General features: G+C 39.4%; 1 protein-coding gene across 5 annotated transcripts in view; it reads right to left on the bottom strand.

Moving 5' to 3' along the window:
• LOC122515041 (zwei Ig domain protein zig-8-like) overlaps positions 1-17,140 on the bottom strand; it is a 41,658-nt gene extending 24,518 nt beyond the window's left edge. For 2 of the 5 annotated variants that reach the window (XM_043632183.1, XM_043632179.1), the window contains exons 1-2: positions 16,740-17,140; positions 14,356-14,717 (exon numbers count right to left, since the gene is read on the bottom strand). In XM_043632183.1, coding sequence (XP_043488118.1) covers positions 14,356-14,479 — 124 coding nt within the window. In that variant the 5' untranslated portion in view covers positions 14,480-14,717; positions 16,740-17,140. The other 3 variants (XM_043632180.1, XM_043632182.1, XM_043632181.1) reach the window with 3 other exon arrangements.
• Positions 17,141-22,690: the final 5,550 nt, after the last annotated feature.

Below are 22,690 nucleotides of genomic sequence, written 5' to 3' on the forward strand. Positions count from 1 at the left end.
TGGACTAGAGCTCGAATCGATCAAATCGTTCCTCGTATAAACGATCGAGGCGATATATGTTTACTCTTATCCCCCTGTCAATTCGCGACGAAATAATGAACTTTTAAGCTTCTTGGTAACTTTGGTTATTTTCAAATATCGGATAATTCGATATGAAATGATGACCGCTAAGAAAATATAAAGGTTCTACGTTTCGCGGCCCTTCGAAGGCAACGCGATTTCGACGCGTTAAAAGTGTTCGCAAAGAACTTATTTCGACGATCAATTTTTCATCTACTTCTTTTCTAGAAAAGCTTTCGGTAAAAGCCAACATTCTATCGAAAATTCTTCGAAAGTTCGTAATCATTAATTAAACCGAAACGATGTAAAAAATAATAGACTCTACGTATGACTCGTTATTTCACGAAAATCTATTAACGGAACGCGCTTTTATTATCACATTTCGATCAATGCGATCCATCGAATGTGCGTGATTTTCCTCTTTCGACTCTATTATATTTATAGATTCATAAGGTATATATAATTAATAGCACTGTCGGGTGGGTATTAAAAAGATCAATAAAGTTGCATCATTGAAAACGTAATTCCCTTCGAAGCGTGGTTTGAGAAAGGCTCGAAAAAGGAATATTTTCAGCAACGTCGCGAGGTATAAAGTTAGATCGAAAAAGTTCCGTTTAGCGGGAAGAGAGAAAGGGAAAAACGTAGAGAGAAACCCCGCTGGATAAAACACGTTAGAGTCCGACGAAATTTCCAAGAAAAATTGAAAATTAACGTTGATCCTCGATAATGCGATCTTTCCTCGCGTATCTTTTCTATTTTATTATTTGTTCGTTAAATTCCGACGCGCGACGACCAACCCCCTTGCCGTATTTTGACGAATAAAATATAATTCGATCGTGAAAATAAAAAGAAGAAATACGCGTACCAGATCACCATTCGTTTTTGTACCCTCTTTGCGATTAAGTCCCGCAACGATCCGAAATCTCCGATATCGCTGAGGTGCACCCTCGTGGCCATCGAAATTTTTGCCTATCGCGCAAACTTGGCAACCAATTCAATTTGCCGTACCGTTTCAAAGCCGTAAAAATAATTTATTAGCGCGTTAAAAGATAAAAGAGTGCTGGAAGAACATTACGAATTTATTATTGACCAAGCCAATAAGTGGAACTTTTTCAACGCTGCGTTTTCGAAAGTAGTTTGCGGAAAAGTTGAATTTTATCGATATTTAGAACGCGGAAGTCTATCGAACGGCACGCCGTATACGCGGATTTACGATCCCGTTGAAAATAGGTCTACGTCGGATACGTCCGACTCGAGCAAAAATCACGAGCCTACTTATAGAATACTATAGAAGACCAATGGTCAGTCGTTGTCGAGAAAGCTTATCGTAAACGTTACCGAAATATGCGTGAAAGAGGAATAGTCCTAGAAAAAAAAAAAAAACGAAAAGGGATACAAACATTTTTCAGGAAAACTATTTTTACAGTCCGACTGCTTATTATTATAGACTACTAAGGGTTGGCATTATATACTTTCCATTCTCGAATATTCCTTTTCTACCGATTTTATTTGATTTATTTTTTTTTAATCTTTCCGAGCGTCGAAGCAAGAGAGTATCAAAAAAGTGCTATTGATATCGCGCTGAGAAATATAAAAGTACTGTGCGATAACGAATGAGCTATCGCGTCTCAACGTTGGAAAATTCACGTCCTCGTTAATTCGCGGTTTCTATAAGCAAAACCGTTGGTGGGGTTACTCGAAGATGAGGGTTGTTGAATACCTCAGCGAAAGGGTGTAAAACATTATTCCGCATTACGCTTCAGGAGCTGCTAGCGTAGCTACGCTAAATTATTCTATCCTTTTTCTTCTTCTTCTTCTTCTTTTTCTTCTCTTATTTTTATTTCTCTATCACAGCTACAGAGAATCGAACAGCCTCCGGGCAGCAAGAAACGTGGAAGAAATCGTTCCTCGAGAAGATATATACGCGGTGTCAGAAATTGTCTACTCCTCAAACCGACTAAATCTTCCTCGAATAACGTTAAAAACTATTTCACTATTTTTCATGCATCGGATGATCTTCAAATTTTCTTTCAATTTTCTCCAGGCTTATTTCATCTCGGATATCAATTTCAATTGGAAATTCTACGAATGTTTCGTTTAGTTTTTCTTATCTTATAAAAGGGTTATCCAAAGTATCTTTTCTTCAAATAAGTTTCGACGATAAACAAATTTTTACATAGTTCGTAGTTTAACGAAACGGTTTAACGGAATTTGGCGAATAGTATCCTGTTATTCGATATTCGAAAGATTCTTCTATTCATCGAGGAAAAAAATTGTCGTCCTTTGGCGATGTCGGTGGAAGCTCTCTTTCGTCGTTTCATTCGTAAGAAGAATCCCTTAAACGAGATGCGAATCCGCGTACGTTCGAACCGCGGCGTTGGTTGGATTCGGTTAAAAATGATCGATCCACTAGCGCCTCGGTTGAATGAGAAAGGAAAAAAGACCGAGAGCGCCTGGAGAGATCATTTTTTTCTACGCCATAAAATTTCTTCGCGTCGTCTAGAACGTATTTCCCTTTTTTCCCAAGCCTGATTGAATCGAGCTGACAACGGAAGAGAGAGACGACTTTCTGCCATGAGCTCGAGAAAGACAAGTAAGGACGATATTAATATGACATTGCTTTTGGTGCCAAGCGTCTTGGGAATAACTGCCTCGACGAAATTACTTCAGAGTTATGAATATAATCAAACGTATCATTTCTCTCTCTCTCTCTCTCTCTCTACTCGGTAATAAATTGATTATTATCGTGCACCTTGATATTTAATTTCAAGGTTGAATTTATGAAAAATCGAGTCTTAAAAAAATAAAAGAAGAATAATACTCGGTTAGCTTGTCGCATTATCTCAAACGGTAGCAGCAGGTGCGTCCCACGTATTTTCGTTTACAATTGGTTTATTTCCGAGTTGTCGTGTACACGCAAAATCATCCCATGGATAAATACATGCATACATAGCGCGTACATATGGATTAACTTGTCGAAATTAGATGATCTTTATAGTATGCACTGTAACCAAAAATATAGGCAACATGCGAACGCGTAATATGCAAACAACGCGTGTGTCAGCGGTTTGTCGCTTAAATAGACGATATACCATGCATAGTTTATCAATACAACGATCACCTTTATCGTTTGGGACCATAAATCAGAGAGAATATTAACTGACCGTTCGTGTACACATAACGATCGTATTCATTCTCGATAAATCAAACAATTTAATCCCGACGATATTTGTTTGTTTTTTTTTCCCCTAATATTTATTTAATATTAATCTCGAAATTGATAAATTTTGTTGTCTCTTCGAGTTGGCTGAACAATTGCGAAGTAAGTTTCGATCGATCCGTTTGAGAAATTGAAAAATGAAATTTTGATGAAAAGTTTTGACGATGGCGATCGCGTAAGCTTCGTTCAAGGGTCAATACCGAAAGAAAGAGAAAAAAAAAATGAAGAAAAGGCGCGAATCGTCTTTGGTAGGACGTAATTCCGGCACGCTCGGGGGACACGAGCATCGTTCGCGCTTGAATCAACCTCTCAAAGAACTCGTTCGGGCAGGAAGCCCCTGACTTTCCCTCTTCCGTTCGTTTCGTTTTGCTTCATTTACTTAAATGGAAGGAACGGGACACCTACCTACCTACCTACCTACCTACCTACCTACCAAGGGCAAATTAATTAAAACGTATCTCGTCGATGGTACCCTCCCTCGGTAAGATCTCGCAAACACCCTTGACACAAATCCTATCTACGTATACGTATATCGTTCTCCTTCATAACTCATCCCTTACTTCGACTAACTTCTCGACTAATACCAGACGATTCTTCCCCTCGAGTTTCACCCCTCGATTAATACTACCTAGCTTAATATGGTTTATATATCAAATGTATCTTCTTCAATTTCTAATACACCTGATACCAAAAAAATAATAAACGAAAAGCTCGCAGACAAAATTATTCATTTTACGCGACCCAATTTTGTTGTTCTTTTAACAGAGGAATGTCAATTAATTATTCTCTCTCATCTTTTCATCCGTCGGGTTGTTTTTCTTTTTTTTCTTTTTTTTCTCTTTTTTCTTTATTTTCAAGAAGAATGCCAATTAATTATTCTCGAGTCGTTTCAGCTACGTCGGCCTCGCGCGCGTTTATTTCATTTAATTCAATTCGTTCGACGTTACGTAGCGCGTTCCTTTTACGTTCCGCGATAATTGCACTTCTCCGAGACGATGAGCTATCGATGAAGAAAATGTATCATTAACGGAAAGCTATGGAAATGAAAATATTCAAATATTCTAATATCTCTCGCGACAAGCTTAACGCGATAATTACGCATTCTAGAAAATAAATATTTAATATACTGCGACCCATTAGTCCGGTAATTAAAATGAATTATTATCCTAAATTATTAGATTATTATATTTTCAACAAATTGAAGCAAAAGTTAAGCCAAACCATTAAACTTTTGCCAAACTTTTTAATAGTTTTTTATCGCCAACAACAATAGCATAACTCGAAAGAGTTGTTATGTCAATAAGGTACTATGCTAATTAATAAAGTGGTTAATAATTGTTAGTGTCAACTGATTTATGAACCACCATTGCGTATAGTTTTAAAACTTCATTAATCTTTCGCAAAATCCCAAAATACTTTTGCTAACCAAGAAAAAAATGGAAGGAGAGGTTATAAATAATAATGAAAAAAATAAATGTTACTTCTACTTTGATTTATTCGATCGTTCTTTTAATTCGTTCAAATTATTATCTAGTTGAAAAGTAGAAATAGTAGAGTATTCGCAATTCTCCGTAGAAAATGCATAGTTTGTTTCGCGTTGTTTCGTTCGGCCAAAAGAGGGATTTCCAAGGTGCATCCGCGCATACACACTTAAAGGAATATCCCATTTTTAGCCTCGCGAGAGAAATATATAAAATAAAAACATTATCCTATCAGCTACTTTTAGCTTCGGCTACGTAATACGATTCTTGCTTATACCGCGAGAAGAAAATTTCATTTTACACGAGAGTTGGATGTAGCTTAACGATAATATCGTTTCTCATAGTTCACGCGACACGTTTATATACGATGCCATATTCTCGTTTGTACCATTAAAATACCAGCCGAGAAATGAAAAACCCACCACCTTCCGGCTCGCTTTTAATCGACGACGCCGCCGCCGCCGCCGCCTCTGCGAACCGACAAAAATCGAATCAACTTTTCGCTACAATTTTCTTCATTTGCCATGAAATACATTTAGAAAATATCTCTCTGTTTGAGAAGGAACATTTTAAAGCTCGGATATTTATGTATTATTCAAGAAGGAAGTAAAGTTTCTTTCTGGCTTTGAAACAGCATCTATGTGGTTCGCTGCGGTAAGTTACATGAATCTATAATACAATATCGGATAGTAATATTTATTGGATCAGGCGAATAGGAAACTCTCTACGATGTGTTTCAACGGGATTAGGAAAAGAGTATTGCATAAGTAGATGCGTAAATTATATTCATTGATTCTAAGAATTAAAAGAATCCTTTAAATCATTCAAATGCATTTAAGCTGTACTTTCGATTAATTACGTTCGCGCATCCTTAATTATCGTTACGTAAATGAAATTCTAGTCTAGAGACATATGCTTTCTACATTTGGAATATTTGAAATATTTTGTTTTTTTCTCCCAACTAGACTTTAGAATATTCCGCGAGATATTTCTTAATTCAATGCTTTACTAATCATCTTTCCGCACGCGCTTGATTGCGATGTTTCAAGCGACGTTTCGTCTCTACCGTTCTGATAGAAAACAGCTAGATCGAGAATCGAATCTTCGTTTACGTTTCGAGTCACAATCTCTTCTGATTGTCAATACGCGTCTGATTATCAATGTACCCGCTGATTACAATGGAAACGATGAAATATATTTATCCTTATTCTTTTCTTCGAACGAACATCGCGCGGTGCATCTCGTACCGCAAGTAAGGAAGTCGTAAATGCGCGTATAGGGTGTCTCAGTTTTTACCGATAAATAAATCAAATGAAAAGTATTTTGCACGGAGATCGGCAAATATTTGTAAAAATAAAAATGAGGGTGTCTCCGACAAGGATCGGAGGGGACCATCCGAGTATCTTGAAAAGTCGAGCAACGATCGGATCGAAGCAATCAGTGCGACTGACAGTTTTTCGATAACTGCGACGATCGCGTCAGACCATTGTTATTATCGTCATAACAACGCGCTAAAAGTTCCCTTTCGAATCCATGGATTTTGCGAGGATAGCTTTCCAGATATTTATAACACCTTTGGTCTACTCGACTTTTCTTTCATTTTCCTTTCTTCTTTATATTCTTCGAAATCTAACGAAACTAGAGTAACGAACGCGTTTCCATACTTTTCCAAATGCAACGAACCAATTCCAAATTCCTAACTAACGCTAACGAATGATTTGACGACGTTAACGAAATAGAGGATTCCGACGACGCGCATTAGAACGAATGTAATATACGAATATAATATACGAATATAATATACGATTACGATTTATGCGATAACTCAACATAGAAGTTTCAGTATTAAAACCGATAACGAAATACGACCTTCTGTATCGATTGTAAAAATGCGCGAGAGAGGGAGAGAGAGAAAGAATTAAAAGCTCGTAGATATTCGTACTATCCGCAAAATCACGTGCAAATTTATAGGCCACTCATGAAAGATTAATTCGTTCGGATTTAATATCGCACGTTTTCGAATTTAACCGTATATACGGGGGTATATCGTATATCGGTGTTGGAGTAATTCATCCAATTTTGACGTACATAGTCCTCTCAACGGTAGGATAAATCACGATCTATCCGTTAATTCTATGACAAACCACGATTTTCCAGCACGTCTCGAGCGTTATTCTTCAAGAGCGACAGGAAAAAGAAAGATAAAAGAACGAAAACTTTGATACTTTTCGGATATCCTTTCTGCCCTCGCATCCCCCTCCCCCCACGTTAATTCACGCGATATATGTATACGCGTAATTCACTATGAATGAGCGAGAAAAAGAACTCGTTTTTTCTTCTTTTTCGAGTACGATCCGAGTTAGACGACGCTATGGGAAAGCAAAAATAAAAAAGATAAAAGAAAGAGAGATAAAGAGACGAACCGAAAGATAAAATGAATTGAAAAACTTTTACACGCCGAGTTACATACCTGCCTCTATGAGAGAGTTATAATAAGAATATGAAAAAAAAGAAAAGTTTCTCGTCGTACGTGCGTACTCTTTCACGGAGAGATTACGAAGAAAAACCTATCTTTCTCTGCTATTCTACTACTATCGTATCTATTATTAATAGTATTAAAATACTTTTGTTATTATTCTTAATTAATACAAAATTAATAAAAATCGAAACGAGGAATCCAGCCGAGGAATCCAGCAACCTCGATTATCATTCTCATTTTGATTCCCTCGAAAGAAATATATCATCCGTCCCTTCGACGCGATAAAAAAAGCTTGTTGTTGGGACGATAGAGTTCTAGTGGAAGAGAGAAAGGGTAAATGGGATAGGTAGGAGGAGGAGGGTGGTTAAGGTAAAAGATGGTTGAGGTGCCGAGAATTCCGAAGAAAATTGCTGACAACTGCAGACGTGTCTCGACGATAAGACTCTTTCGCTATCTTATTTAGTACGTAAGCTTCTTAAAAGCTTTACTGTTTAATTAAGAAGGTGAGTTCGAAATTTTAGAAACGTTCAAACTTTTCATTTTCTCTTTCTTCTTTTCTTCCATCCGGATTACTGGCGCGTGTGCGCGTAAGTTTAATCGACACGAGTCTTTTGCGTAAGATTATTCTAGATAAACTCCCTGCGCGCGTTCTTTTGCATTTTTTAAAAGAAAAAATCAAAAATAAAAAATAGAATAAATTTTCGCCTAGACTAGAACAGAGTGGAGAGTTCTTCGCGAAAGAAGAACCATTGGCTCCGGTGATACGGATAAAACGCGCGTATCATCGTATTTATCCACCCTCGGAGGATGGATCGCGCAGCACCCACTAGCAGCACTGGTCTCCATCTTTTTCTTGTTATCGTTCATAGCGACGGCTATCAAACCGAGAAAAGCTCGCCAAGGGCCTTTCGTGGCAACGCGCATACAAATGACGTTTATCCATCAATGCCTCGCAGCGTTGCCAATGGATCGCGATGTTGAACCTTCTCTTCCTTTCTTTCTTTCTTTCTTTCACTATTTCTATCTCCATCTATCCGTTTGCGATTCAACATTCAATGTTTCTTTTCGAGTCCGGCCGAAATTTTGACGTTGATGAGTCGAAATGATAGATGCGCCGTAGATCCATCATGAATTATTTTCTCGCTCGAACGAGCTAAGCCTTCGAATATCGGCGATTCGATAAAGTAATGCCAATTTCGATATCCCTTCGTTGTTGTTTCGTAAGGATAGGATAACGATTGTCTCAGTTTTAACCTCTTATTTATTAGTTCGATATTTTATTACACGAGATATTTCATTTTTTCACATCAAATTGTTCCGTAGGATTTTGGAATGACGGAGAAAGGAGGTACTTTCGTTATTATGTATCCTTCCAAACTTTTTCCACTTTTTTCAACTCGTCCAAGTCGCTTGGCTCCATATTCAATCAAAAGTTTAGAGAAAAATTAACCTCTTTCTCGCTTAGTCTACTTTTTCCTTCCTTCTTTTCTTCAAACTTATTCAATTTTGCAATATTACGGGTTAATACCGGTGAAACCAAACGTCGAAGATATGTTTCGAAACATAAAAAGAAAAACTTTACTTATTTTCCTATTTAATTGAAAAAATTGTCTTCTTTCATGAAATTTACGTAAAAGAGTTGAAAATGATTTGATCGCTAATCGAAATAATTGATCATCGAGTAATCGAACAACAATACTTTAGAAACCCTGTGTTCCAAGTTGAAAACAACTCGATATTCGTATTACATTTTCACCGAAGCACCACCATTCTACGGAATTATCTTGCTTCGAGATGTTTGCGAGAAACTCGAAGAGAAGATCGTTATTGATCATAAAAGTTAAGTTTTTATTCGGATCTACGGTTGGAAATTTGCGATCAAAGATAGATTCGACTCGTAGCTTTCTTCGAGCAAATATTTTTCGATTCGACTATTTTTCCTTAATTCGAAGAGTTGCTAAATTTATGCATAATTCGGGCCACTTTGGAAAAACATCGAGATAAAGTTTCTCCTCGGTGTTTTTTTGGTTCGTACACGGTAGATCCGAGTTAGATATTCGTCTCTCTAGTTAGTGTTTCGAAAAGTTTTCTATCGTTGAAAATTTGGCGCGTTAGAGTTATAAGGATAAAGCTGAATATCGTCCAGCCGTTGGTGCCGAGTGTAAATCTACTTGGCCGCTTGGGTATTATAAAAGGGCTTTCGACGGCATGGAATTCCGTTGAAAAAGTACGTGTATACGGCACTTTGCTTTGGCTCCTCTCCAACGGGGTCGGTCGGTCGGTCGGCCGGTGTTACGTTTCTCGATTCGAATTTAACCGACTCCTCCCTCCGTGTTGTTACCGATACATCCGAAAATACTGGATTCGTTTAACGATCGTTTCCAATCGACTTTGGTCCCTTTTAAAAGCGAAACACTGTCGCGCGACGTCGCTCTTGGTATAGGAACGACTCGCGAAATGGATTCTCGTGGAATTATTACCTTCTAGAAGGAAGATGCGCGTTCCTGGTGGTTTGCGAGAGGAACGACGAACGAACCATTTCCTTCTACGAGCTACGAACGGAATTCTAACGAAAGAGAATAAACCAAGAGACTCGCGGTCGTTTCGCGTTCAACACCGTGCCAAAATCAACAACTCTAATTCTTCTACGAACGATATAAAGAGGATTTTTAAATTCATATTCCAATTATGGGAATTAAAATGTTAGAAGATGACGCCAAAGTACGATAAATTGATTTTTATGAACATAAAAATCTATTATTCTCGAACTCTTAACGCGAATCGTTGCGCGACTGACTGGTTCATTGTTCCTTGGGTTTCTTGCTATCGTCGCGACACAATACCTTCGGAAAAACACGTTGCCATCTTTTCAGTCGTTGAATGACGTATAGCAACCCGATAAGGCTATTGCTCTAATGTGTAACTCGATCCTCTTACGAGAAAAAGGTTACATCTTCGAAGCAACGGAACATACGTATATTTTCTTCTAAGAGACATTATTGCAAAATAATACAAATTAAAGAAATGATCGACGGCTTCGGAGAAGATTTATTTCCGTTCCGAATTTCGGCTCGAGGTCTCGCAAGACGACGTCCACGCTTTAAGCTTAAAGGATAATCCGTCGTCCTCTCGACTCGCTAGCCATATACCTAGCATAATACCAAAACGAAATCGCTCCTAACGCGAGATTCGATATTTTTTCCATTTTTTTGTTAAACATATTTTACGACAAAATTTGACTTCATGAACTTTAGTACTGCAGCAACGGTCGCAACACACCTTGTATGTAGAACACGCGCTAAACTCGCTCCAAGTTGTCAGAATACATATCAGATTCTCGTGAGAATAAGGATGGAATAAAAGTTTGCATTTTTTGAACAGCAATAGTCGAGTTGAAAGCTAAAAGTTTTTCTCTCCGAGACGTCTCTAAAAGTCTCAACGCTTTTCTTTCGTCCTCTTTTACCTTCTCTTTCTTTCTTTCTTTTACAAGAGAACTACATTCCAAGTATATATATATCTTATCGTAGGCGTTATTTCGAAATAATCTCTCCGATCCGATCAAAAGTTTAACAATAGGGAACAAAGAAGATTCGATAAGAACGAGAATCTATTCTAAGAATAACCAAAAAGATTCTCCGCGATTTTGTATACGCGTTTTGATTTCTCGTGCGTGCGTATGTACGAACGTATTCATATGTATACATGTGTATACGTTACGTATCACTCCTCATCGTGCTCATATTTGCGATATCGGCATAAAACATCAAAGGGAAACCGTAACGTTAACGCGTAAACTCAACTTCGTCTTTGCTCGCGTGCCTTAGGAAGGGAAACCTCGATGTACTACGATTTTACGCCGTTAAACAAATCTAATTTTGAACGACAAATATTGAAGCTGTTACGCGAAGTCGCACGAGCACGTAAACCGAAATGCTTCCGGAATGTAGAATAAACAAACCTGATACGCGAATATATTCGCGATGTACAAATTATACGGAATAATAAAATGCTTCGTAAAGTGCTTCGTAAAACGCTTCATCGAGAAGAAGGTACCAATTTATCCAAAGAAATATCGTACATTTATTTAGAATAAAAACTTAGCGATGACCCTGAAATGTTGTTTGAAAAACGACCACGGCGAGAAATCGTAGCTCGCACGAGTAATACACTTTCGTCCCGAGTCACTTTTTCATAAAACTAAAACTGACGAGCGTATTTCGGAAGATAAAGTTAGCAGTTGTATCCTATGTTATATGACATATTATTAATAGTCAACGTTGGGAGGAATTTATCGTTGGATCGAGTTTATCTCGAAAGTAGATGACATTTCGATCGAAAATATCGTTAAAGTTAAAATTACTCGACATAATGGGGCGATAAACATGGAACGATCTCGGAAGGGTTATTGTATTTTCAAGGAGATTTCCTTGAAAGTACGAGAAGCTCGCATCCGGCTTGGGAAAGCGTTCAGCCGGAAGTCAGATAGTGCGAATCGATGTAAAACATTCTTAAATTTCTTCGCGCTAAAGGGGATGAAAAAGGGGTGCGTGGGCGGTGCTTGGCCAACTCCAAAGTGATAATATAGTCGGACAATGGAAAGAAATTAGGAAAAAGGATCCGAACGCGGGGGGCGGGCCAACGTTGCGCGAGCTCGCCGAGACCTGCTAACCGCGAAATCGATATTTAAATTCATTCCATTAATGGAAGTCCAATCGTTGAGTAATCTTGTACCGAACAATCCCTCGAACCCGTAAATTCGACGAGAATGCGAATGCGAGGCTTGGGAAATAACCGAACGCGCGATTAAACGTCTATTATGTACATGTCCAATGTAAATATTGACGTTCGGACGAATTTATGGATCGTCGGACGCGCTATTATTTCCAAATCTAACCAGAATATTTGAAACTTTTGAAACATTTTCACCGCGGCAAGGAATTTGTCGATATCTGCGTAGCTTTTTTTCTTTTTTCCTTTTTATTAATCACCGACGTTTACGCGAACACAGAGGATAGCAATTTTTCTAAACGCTGTTCGAATAAATATCCTAGGATCAAACTTCAACGTATCGCGCGTCGGAGCATGAAAATGAGAATACCGACGAGGAGGAAAAAAGGGGATAACGGGAACGAGGACGACAGTAGGGGCAAAGTTATAAAGGACGTTCTTCGAACAGCTTGTCTCGCGGCGGAATATTATGCCAACGGTATGCCACACTATCCAACTGCATTCGCGTTTATAACCCGGAACACTAAATAACACGTAGCACCTGTGAGATATCCAAGGCTTTTATATATAGTTTTATCTCCTTCTCTCTCTTTTTACACTCAACTTTCAGCTAATGTCTTTTCCTTTTCCTTCTTCTTCAGACAGTACGATGCGTTTCCGTGTTACCTTCTCGTCTAATATTTTCGCGTCATTTATAATCGGGGTCCGGGTTGCGCCCGAATTTGATAATTTATATTACCGAAAAATAATTTCAAAAATGTGGGCCCGCGATAAATAGCAATTATTATAAAAGACCTTCCATATATTGGACCTTCGCGAATACTCGCATATGCGGTAATAATGAAAAGTAATTTATAATCATTAAGGACTTTAATGCGTTGGATGTAAAACGAAAATGAATACTAGGACCTCTCGCGTTGCTAAAATCTATGAGAAAGTTAAATAATCGTATGTGTCGATTATACGAACGCAAATTGTCAACGGTATAATGAGTGACGTAGCCAAACTATGCACGGTAATAACGGACTGGGAACACGCGTAGCTCGATATATCGACATTTATAAACCGAAAATCCTGTCGCTCGGAGAGCAATGGTCAACGTCATGCACCGAAAACCACATTTCGCGGCTGAGTCGACGTTAGTTCACCATCCGACCGAGCAAATTTATCATTGCATACGAAGAGCACGCGCGTACACGCCTTGCAATTCTGCCTCTATGATTTTCCTTTAGACTGGACAAATACAAAATTAGACGGGACAACTATTTTCTTTTTTATTTTCGATACGGTAGATTAGAAACCCTTCGCCCTGTACGCCTTTTTTTACCAACTCGGAAACGATTCAACGTTTTATTATTCCAAAGGTGTTTCAAATATCGCCGACATTTTAAATCATTTCAATTTCGACTTTGTATTTTTAAATATTTTAAATAAAACCTCGCTTTTGTTTCTTATAATCCAAACCATATTCTACGTAAAACGGGGAAAAAGAACTCTCGTCCGAAACGTTTTTCCACCCGCAAAATAGACCAAAAAAAAAAAAGGAAAACAAAAAAAATTGGGTTACAAAGGATTAACATATGCATTATACGTAAGTTTTAACTTTTATTTTTCGTTGAAATTAAAATGGCATTTAAATGAAAGCGAACGTAGAAGAATAGAACGGATGGTTCTCGTTCTAATTTCACGTACTGGACTTGAAACTTTCTATCGGATCGGAGTTTAAAAGCCACGTAAGCGCATCGACGATGTTAGTCAACCGCGACAGCATTTGCGAATTCGTCGGATCATCGTACTTCTTCTCCCTCTCTCTTCGATTCTCTCCTTTTTATTTCTCTTTCCCTCTTTCTATGCTCGTTTTCCTCTCTCTAGCGTATAAACCGGCATATGTATTTTACGCGCGCGCGCGCGCGCGCGTATAACTACCCTTTTGTTCTCCGGTTTCGCATTTTCCTCCCCCTCCCCCCTCTCTTTCCTTTTCTCTTGATTTTGTTTTTTTTTCCTTTCATTTTTTCTTCCTTTTTTTTTCGTTGCTTTGTAGCGTACTAATACGTCACCCGACTGACGGAATTTTTATAGAAATTATACGAGGTACTCGTGACGCACGTAACTCCGTTCCCGATTCGTATCGCTCATAACGTTGTTTAGATCTTATGGAATAATAAAAGCTTAAATATTAAAGTATTATGTATTTAATGTGTCGTGAATTATTAAAAGTATGTTATACTAATTGTTGAGATTTTAATAAGTTTCGTTTATAACGATAAGTCGAGTAAATGATGTTTTTCGACCTTTTTCAAACGCAGCTGCGCATAGATTAACGAAAATCCTTGGTCGCGAGATATAAAAATGAAACATACATTTGGTATAAAGATAAAATCGCTCACCATAGAGTAGCATCCAAAATATGAAAACGCAGATCATCCTGAGGGAAGCGCTCGTGCCATTACCCACGGTGTTACATTGTAAATCCATTCGCAGTGCTTTTACGGTCCATCGTTTCCGGTACATTTCACGATATTTCCTTGAAAACCGTGTAACTTGACGAAAGGAAGAATTTTCTTCGTACGCGGTACGCGGTACGCGGTACGCGGTACAAAGTACACAGTACGCTTTTCCTCGATGTATCTTTCGATAAGGAATCTTGCACTCTCGAGAACCTTTCTCACCCTTTTCACCCTTGACAAAGTTTTTCAACACTCGTCACCTTCCCTCCGGAACTTTCACCCTATCGGTCATCCGTCGGCTTCTTTTTTCCCATGTATAAGAAAAAACATGATCAACCGAATCGTTCTTCTCTCTTTCTCTCTCTCTCGCTCTCTTTTTCGCAAATAAATCAAGACGAAACGAGGAAAATGATTCCAATAACGAAATAACTAATCTTCGATTTATAGTTTGTACGAAACGTAAGCGCAAATTCTATTTTTTCTTCTTTTTTCTTCCGCTAGAAAAAACGTAGGATACGCGCGGAGAAAAATACAAACGCGTATATAGAAAAAAGTAAGAATAAAGAGGTATAAAACATCTCTCGACGCTGTGGTTTTTCTCGTTGCAATTAAGCGAGGACGTCGAGAAATAGGTTGGACGGAGGCTTATGATTAAGCTTAATGCGTGCACGCGTGTCGAGGATTTTCTCCTTTTCCCTTGGAAACGTCGGAGAAACAAATCTCCTTTTTAATTCGTGCCACACGCCAGGGGGAGATAAAAGCTTCGAAAAATAGAGATTAAAGTTTTACGGAAGAAGAACAAGAGGCGGGGGAGGGGAACTTCTTTCGCGAAAATATTTTTTTCGCCGCGATGAATGGCGCAATGAAATACGGGCGCAACGACTCGACGGAATATACACCGAGATATCTCGTAAATAAATCGACAAAATCAATCAAACTAGTTAGGTAAGAAAGTAACCTAGTTTCGTATAGTCGGAAGGAAAGAAACGATAATGAATATTTTTTCGCGAAAAGGATAAAACGCAGCCGCGAATACGCGCACGCGCAAAATATAGATATCGTGCACAAAAGAAACACGCTACCGGCGTTTTTGAATAATCCACCTATGATAAAACACGGAAAGAGGATAGACGAGCAAAGCGGTACGTAAAATTGAATTTTCTTTGGTAAAAATCGGCTAAATCGAATCACCGATGAAATTGTTATGTTTTTCATTCGGACGATGAAACGAGTACGTCGCTATGTCCATTTGCTTATACGCGTTGCGTCCATTAGGTATCCTCGCGAAATTGTTGTTCTCGATCTGAAAACAAATAGCGGACAGCAAACAAAATGCAACAACGGAAACGAACGAATGCGATATAACAAAGAGTTCCAAACGAAATAACGCTGTTGTTGTTTTTTTATATTTAAACAAAAATAGATACACGCGTATTATTAATTTCCCCTTCCCCGCTCCTTATATTCATCGATATCCGGTAGTCCTGGTGGTGGTAACTCGCAGCAAACGGGATATTAGCCCGGGTTGTATCGATGCGATTCGACGTTACCGATGATGATATCGAACAAATTACACCCATTGTCAGCTATAACGGTCAGACTTATTACAGCCTGTTGATTTGAAATATGAACGATCGTAGATTGATCGTTTCGATCGTTACTCGCGTTACACTTTTCAAAACGCGTTCGCTAAATTTTCACCGATTTTGAATCCATCGCGCGTTTAATCGAGGAATTCGGATATGGGTCTTTTCGCGGATCATCGTGTCTCGAGAAGAATCTTCTTTTCTACGAGTAAAAAACAGAGAGAGAGAGAGATGGGGGGGGAGAGAGATGGAAGAAAACAAGGTCTACCCTCCGACCCTTCTTCCTCGACGTCTCGACAAATCTCTCCAGTTAGGGTAGAGAACTTTTTCGAGGCCCAAAGCTCGTTGATTCGGTACTTTTCGAAAGAACGAGGAGTCCCGTGTTGACCCAGTAACGAGAACTAATCGACGAACAACGACAAATTGTCGAGTAAAATAGAACTGGACTCTTGAACAAACTCATTCTCTCGGATAGACAAAATAAAAGAAACATCGAAACAACGAGAACAACATTAAGAGAGAAATCGAAGAACACGCGAATCGAGATATCGTTGGCACGTGGTCGGATTCTTTATCTCTCGTCCAAACTTTCCTAACACCGTCCTACACTAATTTTGGATCAACAAAAAATAAAAATATAAAAAAAGAAAAAGGAAGGAAACGAAGTCGAGCGAAGAGAGAGAAAGGGAGAGAAAGGGAGAGAGAAAGGGAGAGAAAAATCGAGTAAAAGAAACACACACGCGCGCGTCAGTCAGTTTTCCTTCATCTTAAACGGTCTCGGTACTCGATGGTGTTCCTCGCAAGGGAGTCGCGCGCGCACATACTCCGACAAATAAAAGGTACACGCGCGGCTCGGCGATACCGAGCGACGAGAGGTAGAGGAGTCAGGTGACGAAGGCTGGATAGAGACGGGACAACATCGCAAGGGAAACGCGTCACGGGGATCTCATCGTTCTTCGTACTGTGCGAGCTCGCGGAGTCTAAGGATGATAAAGAGAAAGACGGAAATAAGGGGGAAATGGGGGGTGGGAGGGAGGGAGGGAGAGAGAGAAGAGAGAGAGAGAGAGAGAGAGAAAGAGGGAGAGAAAGAGACAGGTGCGTAAAGAGACCACCGGATGAAATGGTGCCGTGGTGGAGACCCCGATCCAACTGCGCCAGCGCTTAGCGAGATACCAGCCCCCGACCACCGCCGTCGACTCTTACCACCACCACCACCACCACCACCACCACCACCCTCGGCAGCACCACCCTCGGCAGCACCTCGCCGCCACCTCGGCAACTTCCCTTCCATCTCTCGCGAGCCAACCACTACCAGCACCACTCTACCCCCAAACGTCAGCAATGCCAGAGTTCACTTTTCTCTTTGTTTCTGGCAATGCCGCCACCGCTACACGTTCGACGACAATACTCGTTACATATCAAAAAGCTGCGTTGTTAAAACGACTAACGACTAACGACCTTCTAACTCTTCTACTCGCTGCCTGCTGCAACGTACCATCTTCGCATTGTCTAACCTTTTTTCTTTTTTTCTTTTTTGTCTAGGTGCTCCCTTTTCTTTTCTACCGTGCTCCAAGATCGTTACAAGAGAACTCTCGTTATCACGCAGCGCGATCATGCGCGTGCTTTTGGTTTATGATCGCTACACCATTTACCTGTTATACGCCCACTCGTGTATATCGTTAAATATGTACATTCTCTGCGCGATCGAGTAAATTCTTATCGTTAGTCGTATTCGTAAGACACCTGGACAGTCATACGACTCGTAAACAACGCGATATGTGCGCGCGAATGAAGAGAAATGGATGCATCGTTAGGAAGAAATAAAGCTCGTTTTCGCGACCGATAAAGTACACTTAGGATCGTTTCCCTTGACCTACATTTCTTCCAAAACTTTCATCTTTTTTCGCGTCGTTCCGTTCTTTGAACTCGGACGAATTTTATTATCCCCGAAAAAAAAAATAATCTTCGGACTACGCGTTTACGATGAATACTATTTTTGAAAATGTATTATCGTTTAACCCGCCGAGGGAAATGCCAATATTTTACATCGACGAATTTTAAGCGCGAATAAGTTCAATTATACGTATACGTGTATGCCTATCTCTCGTTCCGAAAGACTTCATCTCCCGAAGGCGTTTTCCATCCAGTTTTGTTTCAAGTTCTCTTTCGCATAGCGCGATCTCGCGAGTTAAGATAAATTTGCGAGAGACTTTGCTACTGAATAATATCGCCGTAGATATTAACGTAATTATTGTACTACGGTGCTTATTAAGAAAGGACGACTATATTTCATCCGAATATCTATTTTATAAATCCTTTAAATCTTTTGTTATCATCTAAAGAAGAGACGTTTAAGCGTTTAAGCTTATTCGAACACGCGCCAGTTCCTTTCAAACGATCGAATCGCTCGATGCACGCAACTTTTTATTAACCGAGTGATTAATACGAACATTATCCGTAATACCTCCAGAGTTATAAATAATTATAAACAAAAGTGAACAGCGTGTAATCAATTTGATATCGTTTACCATAATTTATCCATAATTCATCGCATCGATGAGTCGATCCTACCATCGTCTTGTCGAGCAAAATGCTAATAATGATACTTTTTAGGTGGTGTTAAAAGCGATAGGGGGTAGTTAACGGTTACCTAAAAAAAAAAAACACAACCCGAACACTGAATTTTATTATAGTTTATGATCGTGACAAATAATGACCTATTATTCGTTCGAGTTAGAAAATATCGCGCATAACTTTATGAATATAGCGATTAAAATCGTTGGAGATCTAGATAAAGGAACCATGGGAGGAAAATAAAATTCCTACAAGTTTGTTCTCGATAGTATACACGATCGCTCCGAAACGCACGCACATACGTGATAGCGTTTCATTGTTTATTGCCAAGGGTCCGCGAAACGTATCGCAATCGCAAACTTAAAAGGCCGTAAATTTTCTAACCCAAAGTTGAACAAACGAACGCGAACTTGTTGACGTTTTACTCGTTTCGTACTTTGTTCATTTCCTTTTTTCTCCATATCTCTCTCTCTCTCTCTCTCTCATTGTTTATGCATTTACATATGCATAGTACAGCGACACCCACGCTACGGTACGAGCAACTTTATGGCTTCATATTTCGGTTGTTTATAAAGCAATCATCCTAGTTATTGCTTTTGCCAATTAGTCGTATAATTGTATAATAAAAAATTTTCGGACGTAAGTTTATATGAACTTTTTTTCATCGATTTGCCCTCGATATTAAAGGTTTGGCCATAACCTTTTTGGACACCCTGTACGTATGTATCTATCTATGTACGTATAAAAACCAAAGCACATATCTTCGCGTAGGATTTCTTCGTCTACGAATCTTGCAAAGAATTTTTTGAAGGACAGAAATTCGACAGGGACGTGACGTTGGAGGTGCTCTTCCGAATTCTTTCCTCGGAAGAAATTCACGGAAAATTCTAGTATAGATGCTATCGAAATAAGACGGAAATACTGCTACCCGATACGCTAAAAAAAAACGAACATTTCTTTTGAACTTTCCAATGAAATAAATAATAAAGTAATGAATAAATATTAAGAACGTTATAGGATGAAAAGTGCAAAGCACGGTCTGATTGCGGTTGTAAGAACTTTGACTGGAGGAGAGGAAGGAGAGGACGAGGAGGGGGTGTGGAGGGGGTGGGAAAAGAGAAGAAATTCTCGATCGTGCTTTTCGAATCGCTCGGTTGGTCTTTGTGAAATGAACTATCTTCGCTTTGTGCCATCGTCTCACTTCTAATGGCCAATCCTACACGAGGATCCAGAAACCGCTAGTGGTTTTGCTAATACCACCACCTCAACTTGAAGAAATATCGATCCTTATAATACCACCTTGCTCGCTCCCTCGCACACGTACTCGCACACGTACTCGCTCGCTCTCCTATTTACTTTCAGCGATAACTACTCGCAAGGAACGCAACATCTTACGCGCTTCTATGCGCGTGCAAATTAGGCTGATCGTTGCTCGCATTTTTAAAGAATTTGTTGTTTATTCTGTTACGGAAAAACATTGGCAAGTTAAACATTTTGAAACGACGAACGATTACGTTACGGTGACCGAGTTGTTATTAACCGAAATATGAAACCTAAAGATTAGTCATATCGTAATGTCATAATATTTTTGAGTGTCACCGTATAAGAAGAAACTTTAAACGAGATAATAAACGATATCAACGTGCTATAAACCCTGACGTATAATTACAATCCCGTGTTACAGAGCGAAAATTTATCGGAAAAGGACGACACTGTGCAACGATTCCATCCCAATGCGAAGCCAGAGCTAAAGGGAACGCATAAAAATCGTAACGATTCCTTCCTTGGTATTAAACGTCTCGTTATCCGATCCGATTATACCGCTTACTCGTGAATTTAAGTGTTACACTGGGGTCGTTAATGCTCCCAAACGATGAAACAGGATTGTTTCTCTGTCGCGTAAACACTCAAACATGAACTAAAATAACTCGATAAAGATTTATCTTTTTCATCTAAATGAAAAATGTCATAGAACTAAAGCACATTCCATAAATTACCGAGGTTATCGTATTTCTCAATTTATCATAATCGATAGCTTATAGGTACGATACATCGACGCGTTATCGAAGGGTTGAGAGTTTAACAGGGATGAGCAAGAGTTTCGGGGGTGTAAGGGTGGAAACGCATATAATAAGCTTAACGTTGTTATGCAAATGTTTCGCTAAACAAGTTCGTAAACAATTTTGGATAACGTGCAACACGTAAATCGGTCTACATACTTACCAGCTATAGAACGTAGTAATAAGTTTAACGTAGTTCTGCTATCTTCCCAATCCTCTTTCTATCTCTATGTCTCTCTCTCTCTCTCTCCCTCTCCCATTCTATCTTTCCGTCAAATAGACTCTTGTATACGAACAAACAGGAAGTTCTATCTCTCTGCCTATCGTCGCGAGTCTACGGAAATGGGTTGAGGGGCGGAGGGTTGGAGAAAGTCGATCGATGCTTTAATAATAAAAGGGAAGGTTTTCGCGGCGTAACCGAGGGAATCTCGCGTTCCAAAGAAGAAATCGGAAGAAAATATGTGTGCTCGTGTATATCGAGTCGGGGAAAAAAGGTTTTACGTATTTTAAAGTTTCGGTAAAATATCATTCTAGACTCCCCCGGCGAGTGCTACCGAATTCGATTAATATTATCAAAGTTGCGGGATAATTTAGTAATCTGCAAGGTGCCGCGACAAAATATTACGACGCTTGAAAAAAATGAAAGCACATTTTACGATACCTAATAAACACTTTATAAACAATCAAAGCGTTGTAACACATTTTTTACGATAGCATGTATAGAAAAAATATGAAATAACTTTATCCCCGAGCCCCGATATACGTACATACTTTGTATCGAGAAGTTTAATACGTTCGCCAGTTTCCTATCGGTTGATCGATTTGTTCTTTCCGTCTCGCTCTCTCTCTCTTCCTTTAAAATCCCACAAAAGAACATAAAAGCGTCGAGCGTCGCGGTCATTAGCATTTAAAGTGGAGAAGGATTTATACTCCGACTACTGTGACTGCTGGATCAGGGACACGGCGTGCATAGGATTATCTTCGAGAACCTGGACAATAGTGACCTAATCCATTTACAAAGGAAACGAGCTACTTATTTCTTAAGTGTCCTACCTATCTACCAACCTAACCGTGCTAGGTTTCCGAAACTCGTGCCAATGTAGGAGCAAGACACCTTGACTTTCGTAGTCCTCCCTTTTAGCTTTGCCCTGTTTATTCCCCTTCAACGCCTAACGAGAAACGATAAGAAGTCTCGAGCTTTTATAAGATAATCAAGAGCGAACGTTAGGGAGCTACGTTTGAGAGGATCTTATCGTACGATAATCCTACTTTTCCGCTAAAAGTTTCTACGTATTAGCCCTACTACACGGTATATTTCTATTATAATATATAACTTTCATTTGTGTGTTTCGTCTAAGTATAGAAAAATGTTAACGGAAGCGTGCGTGCACGCTTTTCAGCATTGCGCGAGTACGCGATGTCTTTGCGTCGACTAAATCTGTCTAAAAGTATCAAATTAAAATGAAACTCTCGAAACGCTTAGGAAGTGGCATTGGGTCAAACGGTGCATCCCAGTGCACGTATGCATGTACGTACTTGTGTCGTACGTCGTGGACTAGACAACACGTTGCGTACACGATCGACGGATTTTTGTTGAAACGGCGAAGCGTCGGCAACAGCAACGACGACAACGACGTCGGTGATGTTGGCATAAGTAGTAGTAGTAGTTCTCGTGGAATAGACGAATATGGTTGAACTGGTGCAAACATTACCATGTCGAAGTTAACCGTGTAAACGCATCTGCTTTGTACTTGCGGTATGCCTAGTAGAAAGCCAACCGATTATATCGTCGCCTCTGCGGAAATTCGAGGATTCTTGCCTGCCGAATGCCATGTGTTGCCAAACTCTCACCGGAATCCTACGATAGAACCAAACTTTACACTCTTCCCTCCATTCCAATGGATTCTCCATACTTCTAACATACTTATACTTTGCTTGCTTCTTTCGAGTTTTTACAAATGACTTTTCGAAAGATCGATGACTCTTAAACGAATATACTATCGCTAAAGACGATAACCAACACGACGAAGTTAAAAAGATAATCGTACGATAGCG

This window comes from Polistes fuscatus, unplaced genomic scaffold (assembly GCF_010416935.1).
Source record: "Polistes fuscatus isolate 324 unplaced genomic scaffold, CU_Pfus_HIC Scaffold17, whole genome shotgun sequence".
Taxonomy (NCBI): domain Eukaryota; kingdom Metazoa; phylum Arthropoda; class Insecta; order Hymenoptera; family Vespidae; genus Polistes; species Polistes fuscatus.